A 17,807-nucleotide genomic window follows, 5' to 3' on the forward strand; every position below is an offset into this window, starting at 1 on the left:
TTTTTGCTCAAAACCAAGTCCCAAGCCCCCAAACCAACATCCGGTCAATTCATGACCTGTTGGTTCATCATGCCTAGCATCCGGTCATCCTTGACCTGCTAGGACTCCCTCACCAAGTGTCCGGTCAATCCCTTTGACCCACTTGGACTTTTCTCCTCTTGCCAAGTATCCGGTCAATCCCTTTGACCTACTTAGACTTTTCTCCTCTTGCCAAGTATTCGATCAATCCCTTTGACCTACTTGGGCTTTCACCGGATGTCTGGTCAACCTTGACCTATCTAGATTTCCCCGTGTCTGGCTTCACTCACCAGGACTTCCCTTCTGCCTAGCTTCACTCACTAGGACTTCTCTTCTGCCTGACTTCACTCACCAGGTCTTTCACCTAGCTTCACTCACTAGGATTTTCACCTAGCTTCACTCACCAGGATTTTCCTCTACCTGGCTTCACTCACCAAGACTTTCACCTAGCTTCACTCACTAGGATTTTCCTTCTGCCTAGCTTCACTCACTAGGTCTTTCGCCTGACTTCACTCACTAGGATTTTCCTTCTGCCTAGCTTCATTGACTAGGTCTTTCACCTGGCTTCACTCACCAGGATTTTCCTTCTGCCTAACATCCTAGTTAGGACTTCCTAGTCAAGTATCTGGTCAACCTTGACCTACTTGACTCTTCTTCAATCAACCTGATCAGACCCTGATCAGAGGGGAATTGCACCAAACAATCTCCCCAAATGAACAACTGCACCTGCACTTGTCCATATCATCGAAGTCTTGTATTGTCAAACATCGAAACCCAAACCAAGACTTAAGCTTGGTCAATCAGGTCAACCTTGACCTGAGGGATATTGCACCAACAAAAATTTGATATTTTTTATGATCTAAAATTAAAAGTTAACATTTATGTCCGTAATAAATTTATCATTTTATATAATCGTCATCACATTTTTTTTATTGTAATAAATTTATCATTTTACATAATTACCATCCTACTTCTAGATATTTATTTTTTAAATAATATTTTATATTTTTATAGAATTTATATTTCTAGAATTTTTTATAATATTGTTGTGTATTTATATAAATTTAATCCGTTTTCATTGTTATTTTTATTATTTTTATATATTTTTTATTATAAAAAAATAATTTTGATACCATATTTAAAATATAATAATAATTATATAAACAGATTGTCTATCAAACTTATATTTAGATAATTTAAAAAGATTAATTTATATAATTTAAAGATATTATTATCGTCTAATTAAAAATTAAATAATAATCATTCATCAAATATTTTAACTTTACTTTATATTAATTTTTGATTTCTATTTCTAAATAATTCATACTTTAATTTCTCACTAAATTTAAAATAATCTCTATAAAAATCACTTTTAAATAAATAAAAATTCTCCCAAACACTCTATAACAGTCAGACTAAGTTTGATTAGATTTAAATATTAGTCAAACCCTTTGAAAAACATGAAGGTGATTTGGCAACAAAGATGATGCTGTTTTCTGCAACAATTTTATCTCTCTTTGTTTTTTTAAAAATATAAATCGTTTTTAATATAAAAAACAAGCTTACCTTTTTGTTGTTTTTGTTATGTAAAACAAGCTTAGGAGAAAGTGTTTTTTATTCACTTCCTCGTTGGATTCCAACCTCTGCGTTCTCGATTTCTTATGCCGGTGCGCGACAGACGCCGCCGCCGCCTTTGATCTCGTCATCGGTGGATCCCGACTGAGCGCTATCACCTCTCCCTCTCTCTCTAATTTGCCAAATTGTAGTATTTCCCCATCATCGAATCGCTTGCGAGGTAAGAATCCCTCCTCGACTGATAAATTAGCCATTCGTTTTCCATCGATCGATTACCGAACCACTGAGCTCGCTTCACTGTTATAAAGTTAGCATCTTGTTTTCGAGTATGTCCGCCCTCAATGATGGCAGTTCGTCCCCTCGATCGCAGGTCACCATTGAGCAGGTTTTTGATGCAAATCTTCTAAACATCCATAAGACTTGTGTAATTTATCTGGGGTAGGTTTGTTTGAATCCTTTGTTAAAAATGCCATTTTTCTGGTGATTTTGGTCGTCCAGCGTGCCTCTCGATGCTTCGATGATCTCCTCGAATCCATCATCGTGGATGTCGCATCGGAATGCCATCGGATAGCGAGGTTGGGCCTAGACCTCAATCTGGAAGTGGAAGAGGAGGAGCTTCGGCTCTCCGCGCAAGCCCGGATGGCGGATCCTAGCTGCAGTAGTGAATCAAATAGCAAAAATGTGGTGGACATCTTCGGCCAGACTCATCCACCCATCGCTAGCGAGACCTTCAACTGCATGAACTGTGGTCGGCCTGTCACGGCTGGAAGGTTCGCTCCTCACCTAGAGAAGTGCATGGGCAAGGTGAGCTTAATCTTGTCCTTTTCTTATCTAGTCGGAAAAAACAAAGGCTTCTTGCTTCTTTAAAGTAAAGCAGAATCTTGCCCCATTGGAATGCTAATTCCTAACCTCGTGCTAAAATTCAAGGTTGGACTGGTATATGATATCTGTTTGTTTGTTTGTTTTTTCCTTTTGTGTGTATGTGTGTGCGCGTGCTACGAGTTGCTTGTGCACTGAAGAACATCTTGAATGTTGTGTGCGCATTGCCTCAGGGCCGTAAGGCGCTCTCGAAGATCACCAGAAGCACTACAATTGCAAGAAACCGGCATGCTCGTGGCAGTCCAGTGACGGTCTATGCTCCATATTCCACTAGTACTAACAGTAACATAGTTCCCGAAGGCACTCCAAGGACAGCCAGGGAGGAATTTGCAGAATACACATTCGAGGAGCCGTGACATTTCTTCAAAGGTTTTGCATTCACCTTTTTGATGTTTTAATATCAAGCAGCAATTTTCTTTTTCTTGTTTTGGCATGTGTGGATTTGTCCCTTTTGATCTGGACTAAGTTTCCTACCGATCCTGAATAATCATTCAAGGTTTCATGACAGTTTCTTCAATTTGGGGAGAATGTCCAAAGATAACTTAGTTTTCATGTGCAGGCTTTAATAAAAAAATCCTGCTGAGTTCTGTTGCTAATTGAACGCTATTGTTCTTTATTCTTTACTTGTAGAAGGTTAAATAAATTTTGCCATAAAGAAGCACATATAAGAGTGTAGTTGGCTCAGATGGAATAACTTTTCTCCATTTAGGTCTTTTATGCCCTATTTAGTATGTGTTTAGGTTTCATATGGGTAATGGCTAGAGTGCAATGTGAGCCATGATCCTTGCTTGGCATGCTTGCTATATTGACTTGAGCAGAAAACCTCAATTATGATAATTACGATGCACATGTTCTTTTACCATGAAGAAAATTGTTTGTTTTTACAATATTGAACATGCCTTTTCAATTATCATACCGTGAAACTTTGTCATATTCATTGATTATCTTCTGACACTATTTTCTTTGATTAACAAGATAGTATTCATGTTGCTCACAAAAGGACACAGTATGTCCTCTTCAGTAAATCATTGCTGAAGAATGTGTGCGCCGTACTCTTTTCATACTTCCTAATCATTCTTTCCAGATCCTATAAATGGATCTATAACTTCACCTAGGTTATCTGATCTTCTAAAGTCCTTGACGAGTGTTTAAGCTAGCCAAATTGAAATTTGAAGTTTAGAATCAAAACTCAAGTGTGGTTGTACTTGGGGAAATTATTACCTTAAAATCTGTGCTTAGCCCCTCATTTCGAGGTTTTGACCATGGCTTCACCTCTATAACTTGACTATAGTCGGAATGAATGAAACAGGATGATGTATTTTATGTTTGGTATAAAGCAATGGGTTTTAGATTTTAGGTAGTATGATAAAAGAAGGAAAAGTAATTTTTTAGTTGTGCAAATGACAGGATGATGTTTGTATGTTGGCTACCCTAACTAGTTTTTAAATACTGGAGAAGAATTCCATGAGATGTATGTTATGTTAGGTATAATACATGATTAAATAAGGAAAAATAGCATTTCAGTTGATAGGATGATGTTTGTATGCTTCCTGTTCTTGGCAATGTTCTTAAAAATTAAATACTGCTAACCCGAAAATTGGAAGCTAAACAAGTCTGGTTGAATAATGAAAGAATTCCATGTGAACCAGATTTTGGACCTCTTTAACTAGAAAAGATGAAATGGCAGGACCGCTAGTTCACCCGCTCGTTCAGTTTAAGAAATGGTAGCCCGAGGAGCAAAAAGGACCCATGTTAACTGCAACAAGAATGGGGTTAAGATTTGGGTAGTCACATGACGAACTTACATTGTAAGAGGAAAGATTTGCAAATGGAAAAACAAGAGAGAATTTATAGAAGCAGCATATTTTCAATAACCGACTCTAATCTACTTGCCCAAATCTCCAAGTTGAGCTCACCTGACATGAGCAACTGCTAGAGAAGAAGACTCGGTAATGAAGGTGCTTGAATCCTTTTATTTTTGTGCCAATACATTGTTTCTTTATATCACTCTCCGATTTTCCTAACTAAAGCTGAATACTTGAGTTGAATATTTCAAGATACAGATGGAAGCTAGATTTGCATTCCCTCTTTTTTTAAAGAGCCTACTGTTTTATCATATTCATCCGTACGTCTTGTTACCCTTATTTTTTCATTATACTAAATATTTGAATCCGGTGTCAGGTAAACTTTCTTGTCATTACTTTAGCACAAAACTCAAGTTGTTTTATCGTATTGCAGAGTCCATTCAACTTCAAGATGGTTCATTCCCCTTATCAAGTTCATGAAGATTATGAGGTGCGCATTGTCCAAAAATTGCTATTGAGAATTCCGGATCGGCGCTTAGTTCACAGATTCATGTAAACCTTTTTCATGTTGAACCCGTGCAGCATGTTGTTTTCACTCATCAAAGCTGAAGTTTGTCAAACTGAATTTAGCTGTTGTTTTTGTTTGCTTGAGCCACAAATGGTTGCATTAAATACAAAGAGCATTTGTATCTGGAGGTAGATTTATTCTCCAAAATGGATAAATAGAAATTTTTATGGGTTTTTGCAGTAGAAAAGAGGTGTTTTGGTTGGCCAAAGTTTCTGTTTTTGCAATGGTTTGCAATTCTCCCACAAGTTATTGCTATCTGATTTGGTTATTCAAGGCTTTTGATAAACAGTATTTGATTATATCAAGAGTTGTAGGTCTATAATCGACATTTGAGTTTCTAACACCAGTACCCATTCATAAATTAATTATTTTATTAGTCACGAAGCAAGTAGAATGCTTTATGTGCCAAGACATGACCTTAAATATGCACTTTGAATTAAAAAAAATTAAGCACACATTCTTCAGAGCCTGAGCTTTCACTCATCACATTCTTGGTAGGCATCCCAGGTTTTACTCATCACACAGCCATGTCCAGAGCCTGAACTTCTAGAATTTTAGTTCCAATCCCCACAAGTTGGCATCAGTATTATTCATCAGTTCAAACAGCAATAGAGGCTACATTAAATGACCTTGTGAATCTGTTTCTGCTCCAGGAACGATGTAAGCATGAATCAAATACAGACAGTCTTATTGCTCAAGAAGCAGAAAATCACACAAAAATTTTTGCAGAACAAAGTTTGCTGTGATGTATCAAGCCATCTTTATTGTTGATAAATGTTGCCATTACAATTGGAGTGGCTTGTTCCCAAGTCAACTTCCAATATGCAAATCATAATTACATAAAAGTGAACCTAGGAAAATAGCATTGTCAAGTATATGAAATTTTAACCTTTGCTAACACCACCATGGAAATGAATTAATCCATGAGCTTGTATCTTTTTTCTTGAACACCTGTGACACCCATCTGTATCTCAATGATTGTGTGGAGTGGAACCTACATGGGTAGAAAGAAACTTAGTCTAAGAATCTGAACTGCTTTATCGATACTAGGATAATGCTGCGCTCGTAGTACTGAAACATTGACATAGAGCCTCAATTAATGTATTGACGTACCTCAATATGAGGAACTTCTTTCAATGGTCTATCAGCAAAATATGCGTACAATGCTCTCAACACTGCCTGCAAGATTAGGAGGGATTGTTATGTATTTCTCGGGGTTAAATATCCATAAAAGTAAGCATTCAGACAGCACCTGATGAGAAATGACCACAACAGGCGCACGCTGTCTTTCAAGCTCAATAATTACAGGTTCCAATCTGAAAGCATAAACATACCGATATCGAGTAGATATGGAGGCATTTATAAATTTGAGTCTAATGAAAAGCACAAACATAATCAATTAAATTAAATCACTTTAAAAACCTTTGAATGACATCCAAGTATGATTCTCCACGAGGGTATCGATATCTAAGCTTGTCCTTCTTACGCGATCTAAAATTAAGGAAAAGAAATGAAATGAGAAAATAATCAAAAGAAGAAATCATTGAATCAACTGGTATTCTTACAAGTGCAAAAAAATTGCCTTTGAAAGCACTGAGAGTAAATAGTTTTTTTTCTCTTCAAATGATCTCTACCCTAGAGGTGAACAAGAGAGTGAAAAGTACAATATAAAGCATAAAAAAGTGCTCCAAGAAATTCAATTCTACCAAGTACAAGGAGTACCTCAAAGAAAAAAAATATTGTCACTACATTGAATTGTAGTTACTAAGGTTTCTGATCTTAATCAACGAATATTTTCCACCGCCACCAGCTCCTATAAGCATTAATGGGAGAAGTCACCGTGCATAAGCATCTCCGAATAAAGAGTTGAGAGCTAATTTATGCAACTCACAGCATCCCCATGGAAATAGTTCTCTGGTAGTTTATTTTGGAGTAGGACCAAGATTTAACTTTCTGGGATAAGTTCCAGAAAGTTAACCAACCTTTCACTAATTTTTCTGAATTTTTTTTCCCGTTCAAGGAAACTTTTATATCTGCTTCACCCAAACAAGAGAAGGTAAAACCTAGTCCTTCTATTGAGCAAACAGTAAAAAATATACTTATTCTTCCATGTTAGAATATTTGGTTTTTGCAGACTATTTACAAGCAATAAATATGTCCTTAAGTTTTAATAGTTTCTTAGATATGAAAAAAGAGTGAGTACATTCCAAATTGAGTAACTAAAAGCATCCTTATGGAACCAACTTATCAAAATGAATAAACTAACACAGCATTTTGTCGCATACTCATATTCCTCAGGCATGTTTTTCTTTATTTCTTCGTAAGTCATTCCATCACATACTCCAGCATTAATCTCTTCAAGAGCCCTCCATTGTATCTAGTAATGATGATGGCATTAAATTGACAAAATTTAACTGATCAAAATTTTAAAAGTGCACATTATATCATCAAGCTTAAAATCTAAGTGTGGATCAACCGTACCTTTGGGAAACCAACAATTGGACTTGCTGTTAAAATTGTTCTTTGGAGTGTGCTAGTCCATATCTGAGATAATCAAGTAAAACTTGTAAGAAAATAGAACTACTTTTTCGAATATTATAAAGTTACAAGCTACGTGATAGAGTCATTTAACTACCTGGTCTCAATAACATTGGTAAGATCACAAAAACATTCATATGATATATGGCACCAATAAGCACAATTTTAGTAAATATGCCTATGCTAGCAGAATATATTTCACCTGAATCAACTTTATCCATGTGCTATGTCCTAACTTCTATTGATGTAATAATGTAGAAGTTGTGGAGAGAGCAATACTGAAGTGCTCTACAGAAGTTGAAATTTAGACAAGAAAAGGAAATGAGTTCTTACAGAAGCTGTCCTCTCAGATTTCAGTCTCTTCTCAACAAAGTTCGCAAGTTTCTTTGCATAAAGTTCCCCAGCTTCACTGCCCCAAAATTGAAAGATAACAAATTCTTATGCATGTGGAGAATTGGAGTTTGTTTAGAAGAGGTAAATATAGGGAAAAAAAAGTGAAGCAATTATCCTCAATTATGCAGGCGGACACTACAGCTCTACTTCAAATTTTTCCTAGAGGACTGAGAAAAGACTAGATGCATGGATGAGCAGTCTTGATAGTAGGATATTTGCTCTATCACTATTACATGACCATAGGAATTGCAAAAAGGTACGGTAATTTTTTAGGTAATGATTCTTATCAAGGCTATCATGAGATAATCATGTGAATTAACTATTGTTCTTTCCTTGTGGTAAATCATGAGATATAAAAAATTCCACTTTTCACCAAATGTGAGATACTTCAAAGAAGACAGATATTTTTAATGTATAGGTTCTAACACGAATGGCACTTCAAGACAATGTCAACATAAGATGAAATAATTACAATATATCCTGAAAAGACAAAAATATCTAACCTCAAAACCGCATCACCTCCAATTCTTCCTCTAACATTGCTTCGGCTTTCTCCATGCCGAGTGAGCAAAATAGGCCGGGGTGTGAGATGGGTGTTCACCTGCAATACAAGTTCAAATTGCATGAATGCCAAAAGCTTTTGCCTAAGAATCTATAGAAGATGTGTGATTTTCTCTAGTAATTTTAAGTTAGATAGCTATTAATTAATGAACAGTTTGATCAACTGGGTCAGAAAATGTAATCATGGCAAACATATGAGAGGGCTAATGAAGGATGAAAGACAGAATAAGAGATAGCGTTAAAAAACATCGTTCTGATCTTCTATAGATGGCATTTTAATAAACTGCAGGGTGGGATATAACATGAGGAAGCAGAAAATTTAAAAGTAACTTCTACAAGGTTGTCATTGAAATGTGTACCAAGAAGAAGACTATTCTTCCAGGAAGATAGCCACCAATATTGTTAACCTGAATAGGGGGAAGGGAAGGAATCATCAAAAACGTAAACAAACCTTTAAAACTTACAAAAATAAAACATTAGTAATTTAATACTGAGGAAGCACATTCAGCCTGTATAAATTTAACAATTAACTGAGACAGGACTACATGCTAAGTGGTACTCACCGAATATTGATTTTATTAAGAAGGCATAAGGCAATAATTTTTTCCAGGTAGCGAGAAGTGAGGTATGGAGGTCGTTAAATGTAACTGAGGCATTCAGACAGCAATAAGAGAGTTCAAGTGCCTTGAGCTAAGGGTTTCAAATGCCAGCCATGTGGCTTAGTATGGTCCGTTTTCACCAGTTTGACCAGGAACCATCGCATGGACTATACAATTTCCAATGTCCATGTGTCTATAATGTATAACTCAGTTCATAAGGTGCATATCGCTTAGCTGCACAGTACACATCTACAACCAACCTTCTTATTTTTATTTTACTCATCCGCCAACCAACACTCCTCTTAGCCTGCTTCCCTCTTTAACTGCTTGAAGCTCTCTCTCAGTTTTTTAAATTTCTAAATAAGCTATAATTTTCATCTTTAATTCTTCTATGACATCAAAAGTTTAATGAAGAACTGTCAAGATTGTGTCAATCCCTAGTTCGAGCATTTATTACTTTGTTTTTTGTGATCTCACGGAAGTTTAATGAAAGGAATGTGATACTTATAAAAAAATATATATAATGTCCTTGTGTGCTACATATTGGGTGCAGGATATTTCAGTGTATCTTTATGGTAGGAGCAACTCATATATGAACAAGCATTAGCCTTGTACGATTATGTATATGTATGACCATGAAATAGCAAGTGGCTATATCCTTACCACCTTACCACAAAAGGATCTGCTCAATTCCAACTCTCAAAGCATAGACAACAGGACATGCCTATGTGTCATCTGACAAAGCCCAATCCAGTTGACTTGGGACCATTTGCTCTGGAAACCCTTAACGTCAAGCTGGTTCCAAGGTGTTGGCCATTAGACTCCAAATTGATATGGATTCTAATATCAAGATTTCCGATTTTCCTTTTTGAAAAACATAGAGCTAAGGCTTGCTTTATGACTGCTACAAAAATGTTAAATTGGTGCGATAAAGGAAAGAGGGAAGCTGCTTTGATCAAAGTAGATTATGAAAAGCATGGGTAGTGTCAGCGAAAGCCTCTTTCTAGTTCTCAAATTGCATGGCTTCACACTCGGATGGCTGAAATGTATGGAAGAGCTATCATTAATACTTAATAATCATGGTCTGACAAATCTCATACTGCACCAAGTAGCAAAACAATCTGTCTAAAGTAAATAAAGGCCTTACATGCTGCTAAAGATTGATAAGAATTGGCCCCATCTTTAGACAGACCTATCAATAATCAGGGAGTTTATATCTGTAGGTTTGGATAGGAAAATTGGAGATGAAAATATTACATTTTGATGGTTTGACAGATGGTCTACAAATCCTGTTTTAACCACAGAATTCCTTGAAGTTTAGAGTCTGTTCAATTCCAGAAATAAGGATGAATGAAGTGCAATTGGAAGCATTGGATCTGGGATTGGGTTTATCAGATAGAACACCATTGGCACATCTACATCAGCTTTAAATTATTAAAGATATAATCAACAACCTGAACTGGAACTACAATTCAGTAGATTCACTGGCTTGGCAGTGGACAGACAATGGCATTGTCAGTGATAAAACAGCCTACAAATTTCTAACTGAAACAGCATCTGCAGGATCCTTTTTGTCAGATTTAGGGCTTTTTTCGCATCTAAGAAAGTGAAAATCTTGACCTGGATAATCCTGAAAAATGTACTCAACACAGAGGATATGCATTTCAGGAAAGGCATGGCCATTACTGATCCGAGGTGTGCTTTCTGCTCAAATAAAGAATCTGCATACCACCTATTAGGTCAGGGCTCACTAAAACTGAATGGTACATAATTGCTGCTAATCTGGATCTCAAGTTGGAACTTTGCTTAAACAGATTCATTATAGATGATTTATATGGCTTTTCTAGAATCACCACTCTATCCTGGTGCCAAGCTTGGGTATGGAATGTCTGGTTGCAATGAGACAATTATTTTCAATCAAACTACAAGAGAAAGCCCACCCTTATGATTGGTACAGGACTAATAAATTATGGCTAGTATGATTAGGATAGAAAAAAAATAACAAAAAGCAAAATTTTCCTAAGCAAAGTCACAAAGCAGATTTATGTCTTGATAAAGAATAACTGAACAATGGAAAGCAGATGAATTCAGCTTCTGCCAATCTCCAGTGTTTTAAGATTCAGTCAGTAAGGTTCGTATTCCAGGCTCCTTTGATTTAGCAAGACTGGTACACGATTAGTTATGATATCTCATTCATTTTCAATTCAACTATACTAGTAACTCAATTAACAGTTGCATTATGCTCTTTCTGATCAGTACTAAGGAGGTGGTCTAGTCTCACCACAGGTGTAACTAGTCTTGTTAGCAGCTGAATCTGTAGTTGTTTAGCTGCTTTTACCATAGATACCTTATCTTAGCTAAACTAGGCCAACTTACTTTCTCCTACTTGGAGCATCATATTATCCTGGCGGACACTGTAAGTTTTTTCACTCTCTCTCTAATAGAACAGATAGATGTAGATATATATACTAGATAGTGGTAGGATTCTCTCCTAACTTTGATCTTTTTCTGGAAAAAAGGACAACTAGGCATCCAGGGATATAATTTTCACACTTCCATATTAGTTTGCATGGGGAATTGAGCTCTGGATCTCACCTGCTTTTATTTGGAAATACTTGTCCCCAACGTCCTGTTCACATAGTTGATCAATGAAATATTTACGAGTGAACAGACTGTTCATTCAAACCCTTTTTCAAAATAAATAAATAAATAAGAAGAAGCAGAAGAAGGGTGCATCCAACTATTAATATGAAGAAATAAACTCACTTGTATCTGCCCACCTTGTCCACTGGTCATGTCAATCATTTTGATATAAGAACCCTCTTCCACAGGCTCATAAACCTAGAAAGGAGAATATATTTTTCATTTTGATTAATGAGCAACTGAAAGTGAATACCATAAGATATAGATCTAGAAGAAGTGAATTCTGTTTAGAACCTTTTCATAATTGGCTAAGCGCTCTTTAAAATCTCTCATTCCAGCTTCAAAATCTGGTCTGCAGAATAATTGCTGCACTTCGGATCATGGCATATGAACATATGGTTATCTAAAAGTACAAAATAACTCACTCTTCTGCATAATCAGGGCTTTGTTGAATTTTCAAGCGTATATTTCTTTCTATTATGCGCTCATCATTGCATATTGTTTCCAGGAATATGATCTACAAAGTCAGATAAACATTCAGAAATGGAAAACAGAAAATATGCACATTATTTGAGACAATTAACAAGTCAATGAAAAACAGTAGGGACATTTTTCAATTTGTAAAGCGCATGTGATATAACAAGATGAAGGACCAAGGAGTTTCAAGTTTTATCTCATCATAATAGTTACAAATGCACTTCTTGAGTTTATGCACTATTTTCTGAAATTCGTTGAATCAGAAACAACTCAAATTAGGATATTAACCAACTCCATCACTTCTTAGATTTAAAATAGGTAGGCATAGTCACGGGAAAAAAAGACCAAAGATGCAACTGAATCTGGTTCTTGTGAATATCTAATTAAATGTGGATACTTTCTGATAATCGGTAGCAGCTTCACTAGTGCAAGAAACTCTCTTGGCAAAATTGACTTGTCTAGTAACTTGAAATTTAAGAACAAAAGGTAACAGATAATAACACAAATTGATCGACTCGTATATGCACCTTGCATTTTCCTTCAGACATTTTCATCAGCATGTTCCTACGATTTCTGCTGCAATTTGTGGCATCAAAAATACCAACCTATGAAACACCAGAAAGAGAATGAATTATCATCTTATTACCACTTTTATCACAAAATGATTAGAAATTTACCTGACCTCCCTCCTGCATCCACGCTATCATATCATCCATAGCCAAAGCTGCCACCTAGATAATGAAGTTGAGTACAATAAGTGTGGTCCAGGTACTTTTTGTGAATACATAGAAATAGTTTTAAAAAACTGTAGAAGGAAAATAGAAGCATATAATACAAGTAAAATGTAGCTGAACCCATGAAAAAACCATAACAAACAGACTGACATAGATATTTAGCACCTCTGTGATTCGTGATCAAAAGCAAACAAAGAGCAGCTGTAATGTCGTGCTTATTCCTAACCTCATTGCGAGCTTCCATACCTTCTGGATTGTCCCCACGAAAAAAATCAGCTGACTGCATAATGAAATGTGATTTACTAAGCACTATAAAAGGAAGAAACTTAAGAAATCGATGAATGAAGAACTATGGAAGAACATCGCAATCAATATATGTGAGAGAAATAATGCATTTAAATGTCACAATAAGATGTTTGTAACTCAATCCATGTAGTTTAAAGTCTACATGTGCTTTTAGGCTATGTGATAAATGACCCAATCAACAAATATCATAAAAAAAAAAAACAAGTCACCTAACATACCTGATTTGTCCCAAGCTTAAGACGGCGATACTGTTTGCCAATGCACATGCAAAAGAAAAGCAGGTTAGTGTTTTATCAGATGAGATCACCTAACAAAACTTTAGTTTAACAAATTTGACTATGTCATGAAGGCAAAATCAAGAAAATAGAGTCTTTACCTTCCCAACATTGAAATGTTTTGTTTCATGACCTAGCCATCTCAAATACCTAGTTAGCTTGGCTGCCGTGAAGGTCTTTCCTCGGGCTGGCAAACCAACCTATAGGAGCACAAGATGATAATGTAGAGCATAGAAGTAAAAAGAAAAAAAAAATCCGAAGAAGAAAGTACCAGTTTGTTACCAGAACAATGGCCAACCTACTATCCTCCTTGGGCCCAAGCATTTGATCAGCTACAGCTGCAGCTGCAACTGCTCCGGCAGCTGCTGGCATTCCCTTCAAGTAATCAATGAATAAGAAGAAGAATCAGATTTTTTTTTCCCTCAAAAATTGTTCTGGCTTGCACCCATCCCCAAAAGAGCACTGTGAGATGGCATAGTCAAAGAAATCCAACAAAATACAGCAATCTATACGGTTTTCTACTATTTAGGCAGAGCAGTTCTCATGCGTCAGAAAGGAACAAAGGAGGAAGCTAGTTGAGAAAGTTCCGCAAGCAAAGAAGCTTGCATCCAGGGTCATGCCCACATGGCAGTGAGACAAGTTTATGCATTTAGGAATTTAGTTCAGCGATATGGTTTACCATCACACCAAAACTCACATCTTGAAGTACAAGCAAGTTTGTTGAGAAAATGACAAGATCTTGCAGAAGAAGCATGTGATTAGTGCTCAGACAGAATATACTGATTAGAGAAACAAACAGACCAACTAATAATGACAAAACAAATCAATGCCAATTTTTCACGAATAAACAAGAGGACTCTTTCTGATTGAACAAACCTTTGTTTCACTGTCCAACTTGAGATCAAATGTGAATGTGCCTGCACTAGCTGATTTAACAAGTCTAGGAGATCCAACACCCCTATCTACAAAGAGTCCTATCTGACCATCTTGCTTTGGCACTGGTGAGAATGTGTCCACTGACTTTGATTCTACCATACCAGGAACTGGAAGAAGTTTAGGAGGATCTGCGACAAAGTTATCCATGTCCTGAGGAAGAAAAGAAGAAGAATATCTGGAATGCAGGATTATCAACTAACTTGGTACCAAAATACAGATATCAGAAGATCAAGTATATCATCAAACAGCATAGAAATATAACACAATGTCAGTACCTTGCAACTGTTAGAATAGCCACCAGCTTTACTTAAGTCGTATAAACCACCGGTTGAGGCATCATATTTGGAGAAATTCCTACTAGATAATGATCTTGGTGTCGCTGCCAAGTTGGCTGCATAAAAAGCACCAGTAATGGGAGATGGTGCTGGAACAACATAGTGTTCTAAATCAAGCTCCAAGGTAGAGGGTGAACCATTCTGTAGGAAGAATGGATGAGTATGAAATTGCAGCATGCTTACAACAATGTCAATTGGCAATAAGCAATGGATAGTCAAGGGTAACAATATCGATATTAACACAAATTGAAAAAGGAAATACAAATTAATATTGTCAAATCTAAAATGAGTAAACCCAAGTGTAAGTCTGTAAACTTCTTATTATTGAATTTAAAATTGCTACTTTACCATCTGAAAGCATCACACCAGAGAATTGAGATACAATATATGAAACATTATTATCCAGGATATTCAAATGCAAATCACAACAAAAGATAAGGTCTAGAGAGATCTATCTAAAAATGGTCACAACAGTTCAACAAGCACTAACTAGAACTCGAATGTCATTATAGGTGTGCCATTCTGAATGCTTCACAAACCAACATTGACATCCTGTAACACCTCAAATCAGCATTATCTGAACAGATACATCACAAGTTATTTAAGGTAATATTACCTATATAGCAATGCAACACTTGCGCATGTCATTCAAAGCATTACGCCTAAGGTAATAAAAAGACTGAAAGGACATAAAGATCAACTCGTGGATAGCTTCACAAGCTATTATGATTTTTACCAAAATATCACTATTATAGTTTTTTGTTGGAAATGCTTATTTGTAAGTAGGAATTTAGGGATGTTAAGAATAATCAGAAAAAATGATTCAGCGAGAAGCAAAAACTTTTTTTGACCAAACTACTCCTAAAAAGAGCATCAAGAATCGCATTTTCTTGAACACAATACAATAATTGCAAAAGATTTAGTTAGACAAGATTCAGCAGTCCTTTCTTATATTACCAAGGATTGGATGCCTACCAGAGTCAAAGGTTTATATGCGCTCAAAGATTAACTACATCCCTAGAAGGCAAAATAAACTAATGATAATAATTTCTTTAAAATATCGTAACATTTATTTCCATTAAATTTTCTTTTCTTGTAAGCAGAAGATCATGACCTTTTTCTGTAACCAGAACTCAGAAACTGGAAGGGAACCAGGAATAAATTTAATCTATCGGGTAGACAATTCCCATAGATATATTTTCTTCTAATTCATAAGATACCATGTTAACTACCATGGTGAATTGTTTTGCGCAATTTCTCTATAGGAAGACTATTCGTGAACAGAAATAGTGTATCTTCTCCTAGTAAATTGCTTTCGACTGCATAATTTTGGAACACTGAGCAGCAGCAGACGAGCAACAAAACGAAGTTACTTCCAGAAGTACCTCCACACCCATCTCAGACGCCACATTTATACTGACATCTGGAATCCCACGAACTCTTGACGGTTCAATATTTTCCTGATAAGATCTCCAGCTTGCAGCAAGATCAAACGGGGACAAAATGTCGACTTTGATGAACACCCTAAACTCGAGCGCCTCCTCATCACCGCTAACCTTGAACAGTGCCGGCCTGGAATCCCCCTCCTCCAGCGACCCTCCTGTGAGAAGCCGGCTCTTCCCCTCCTCCACCACGAACGGCCCTGAGCTGTACTTGGGCTTCAACAAGAACTTGAAATCTAGCGTCTCTACAAAACACCAACAGCCAGGCAGTTACAATTCAAGACATGAAGATACAATCTCGCGTGAGACAATCGAGGTCCAAGTAGAAAACTTTACCATGATTATGAGGCACGACGAAGCTGAGTTCCCACGACGAGGCCGATTCCCGCGCCATCGAGAGCTAAGCGGAAATACAATCGTCGAGCAACAGGAATCGTCATAAACCAATAATAAAAAAAAGAGTATGAAATGGATGAGAATAGGGAGACGATGTTAAGAAATCGTACGGCTTTGGCGGAGTCCCAGGAGCCGGTGATGGGAACGGAGCCGTAGACGTGAGGGATGAGGTCTCCTCGGACGTTAAAATTTTCCATCTTGAGGGCGACGTAGAGCTGCCCCTCGCGGCCTCCATGGGAGCAGTCGGAGTTCTTCGAGGCGCCAGTCCCCATGGAGGGAAGAAGGCTTCGGGTGGTGGAGATTAGGATACGCAACGGAGCAGATGGAGCAGATGCGATGGAGGAAGAAAGACGAGACGAGGAAGTAGTCACGCGATGCCTGCCGGTTAATTCAATTACGTGAACATCTTCGAAGCCCGAAGAGGGCCTGAATGAATAATTCTGGGCTCTAGCTCCGTCCGAGTCTGGGCCCAAGAACAACTGGGCCCAACATAAGATTGCATTTTAAATAAATAAATATAAAATATTAATTAGAATAAAGTGATTTTTTTTTCTTTTTTTCCCTTTGTTTATAAAATAACACGAAATTACCTCAATGTTATAATTTTAATGCTTAATAATATTTTTTCTGATTATTTTTTATATAAAAAATTTCTTAGAATTAAAAATAACTTCAGCGAAGAAATTTCTATAAATACCTTGGACAAACAAAATTAAAAAAAATACATATTTCTTAATTTTTTTACTAAAATCAAATATAATATTTATTTTTAATCTTTTAACTAATATCAAATATAATGTTTATTCTTATCCATTTAATATCTTATATATAAAAAATAAATTTATACTAATTTATACTGCAATGCATAGTTTGTAGAATCGCGATCCTACGGATCGATTTAGGGTCAGGATCGGATCGGTCAGGATCGGATCGTAGAATCGTACGATCCTACAAAAAACCCTTAAAATTTTATTATACATGATTAATAATTGAAAAAAATACCTAAAAAACTCATTTATATATAAATAAATAACTAATTTTGTATATATATATATAATTATTTACACTCAACACATCAAATTACATTACTACATGTATAAATTTAAATTAACTTGTAATTCAACTATCATTCTCGCATAGTAATAATATTTATATTTTCATATCGTAAAATGAAAAAAATATAAAATATCTATTAACACAATAATAATAACACATATAATGTCAAAAATATTTCCTTGATTTATAAGATAATTCAATTTAAATGTCAACAAAGCATCTAACGTATATAACAAAAGCTGTTGAATCCTTTGATTCAAATATGAATGCC

The 17,807-nt window shown here is 36.2% G+C and overlaps 2 protein-coding genes across 7 annotated transcripts; one reads left to right on the forward strand and one right to left on the reverse strand.

The window, feature by feature from the left end:
• Positions 1-1,633: 1,633 nt before the first annotated feature.
• On the forward strand, positions 1,634-4,968 carry LOC122005225 (SAGA-associated factor 11-like). Of its 5 annotated transcripts, none has more exons than XR_006118351.1 (7): positions 1,634-1,813; positions 1,902-1,978; positions 2,092-2,397; positions 2,646-2,841; positions 4,160-4,597; positions 4,711-4,767; positions 4,860-4,968. XR_006118351.1 is itself a non-coding variant. In XM_042560181.1 (5 exons), the coding sequence occupies exons 2-4, from the start codon at positions 1,922-1,924 to the stop codon at positions 2,826-2,828; spliced, it is 546 nt and encodes a 181-aa protein (XP_042416115.1). In that variant the 5' UTR covers positions 1,634-1,813; positions 1,902-1,921; the 3' UTR covers positions 2,829-2,841; positions 4,711-4,968. The 5 variants fall into 5 exon arrangements, 1 of the variants encoding a protein (XP_042416115.1); XR_006118350.1 differs by having other exon boundaries at positions 4,160-4,430; positions 4,536-4,597; positions 4,711-4,968; XR_006118348.1 differs by having other exon boundaries at positions 4,711-4,968.
• A 618-nt stretch (positions 4,969-5,586) lies between these two features.
• LOC122005226 (6-phosphofructo-2-kinase/fructose-2,6-bisphosphatase-like) lies at positions 5,587-16,845 on the reverse strand. Of its 2 annotated transcripts, XM_042560182.1 has the most exons (23): positions 16,591-16,844; positions 16,421-16,484; positions 16,028-16,329; positions 14,583-14,783; positions 14,248-14,457; positions 13,654-13,746; positions 13,473-13,571; positions 13,315-13,344; positions 13,017-13,070; positions 12,734-12,787; positions 12,584-12,661; positions 12,005-12,096; positions 11,874-11,931; positions 11,703-11,777; positions 8,697-8,744; positions 8,280-8,377; positions 7,717-7,792; positions 7,327-7,389; positions 7,131-7,222; positions 6,268-6,336; positions 6,098-6,161; positions 5,959-6,024; positions 5,587-5,839 (listed from the first exon to the last, which is right to left on the reverse strand). In XM_042560182.1, exons 1-23 carry the CDS (start codon positions 16,750-16,752, stop codon positions 5,762-5,764), a joined length of 2,226 nt encoding a protein of 741 aa, XP_042416116.1. In that variant the 5' UTR covers positions 16,753-16,844; the 3' UTR covers positions 5,587-5,761. The 2 variants fall into 2 exon arrangements, 1 of the variants encoding a protein (XP_042416116.1); XR_006118352.1 differs by lacking the exons at positions 5,587-5,839; positions 5,959-6,024 and having other exon boundaries at positions 7,112-7,222; positions 16,591-16,845.
• Between the last annotated feature and the right edge of the window lie 962 nt (positions 16,846-17,807).

The sequence above is a fragment of the Zingiber officinale genome, chromosome 7B, assembly GCF_018446385.1.
Source record: "Zingiber officinale cultivar Zhangliang chromosome 7B, Zo_v1.1, whole genome shotgun sequence".
Lineage (NCBI taxonomy): Eukaryota > Viridiplantae > Streptophyta > Magnoliopsida > Zingiberales > Zingiberaceae > Zingiber > Zingiber officinale.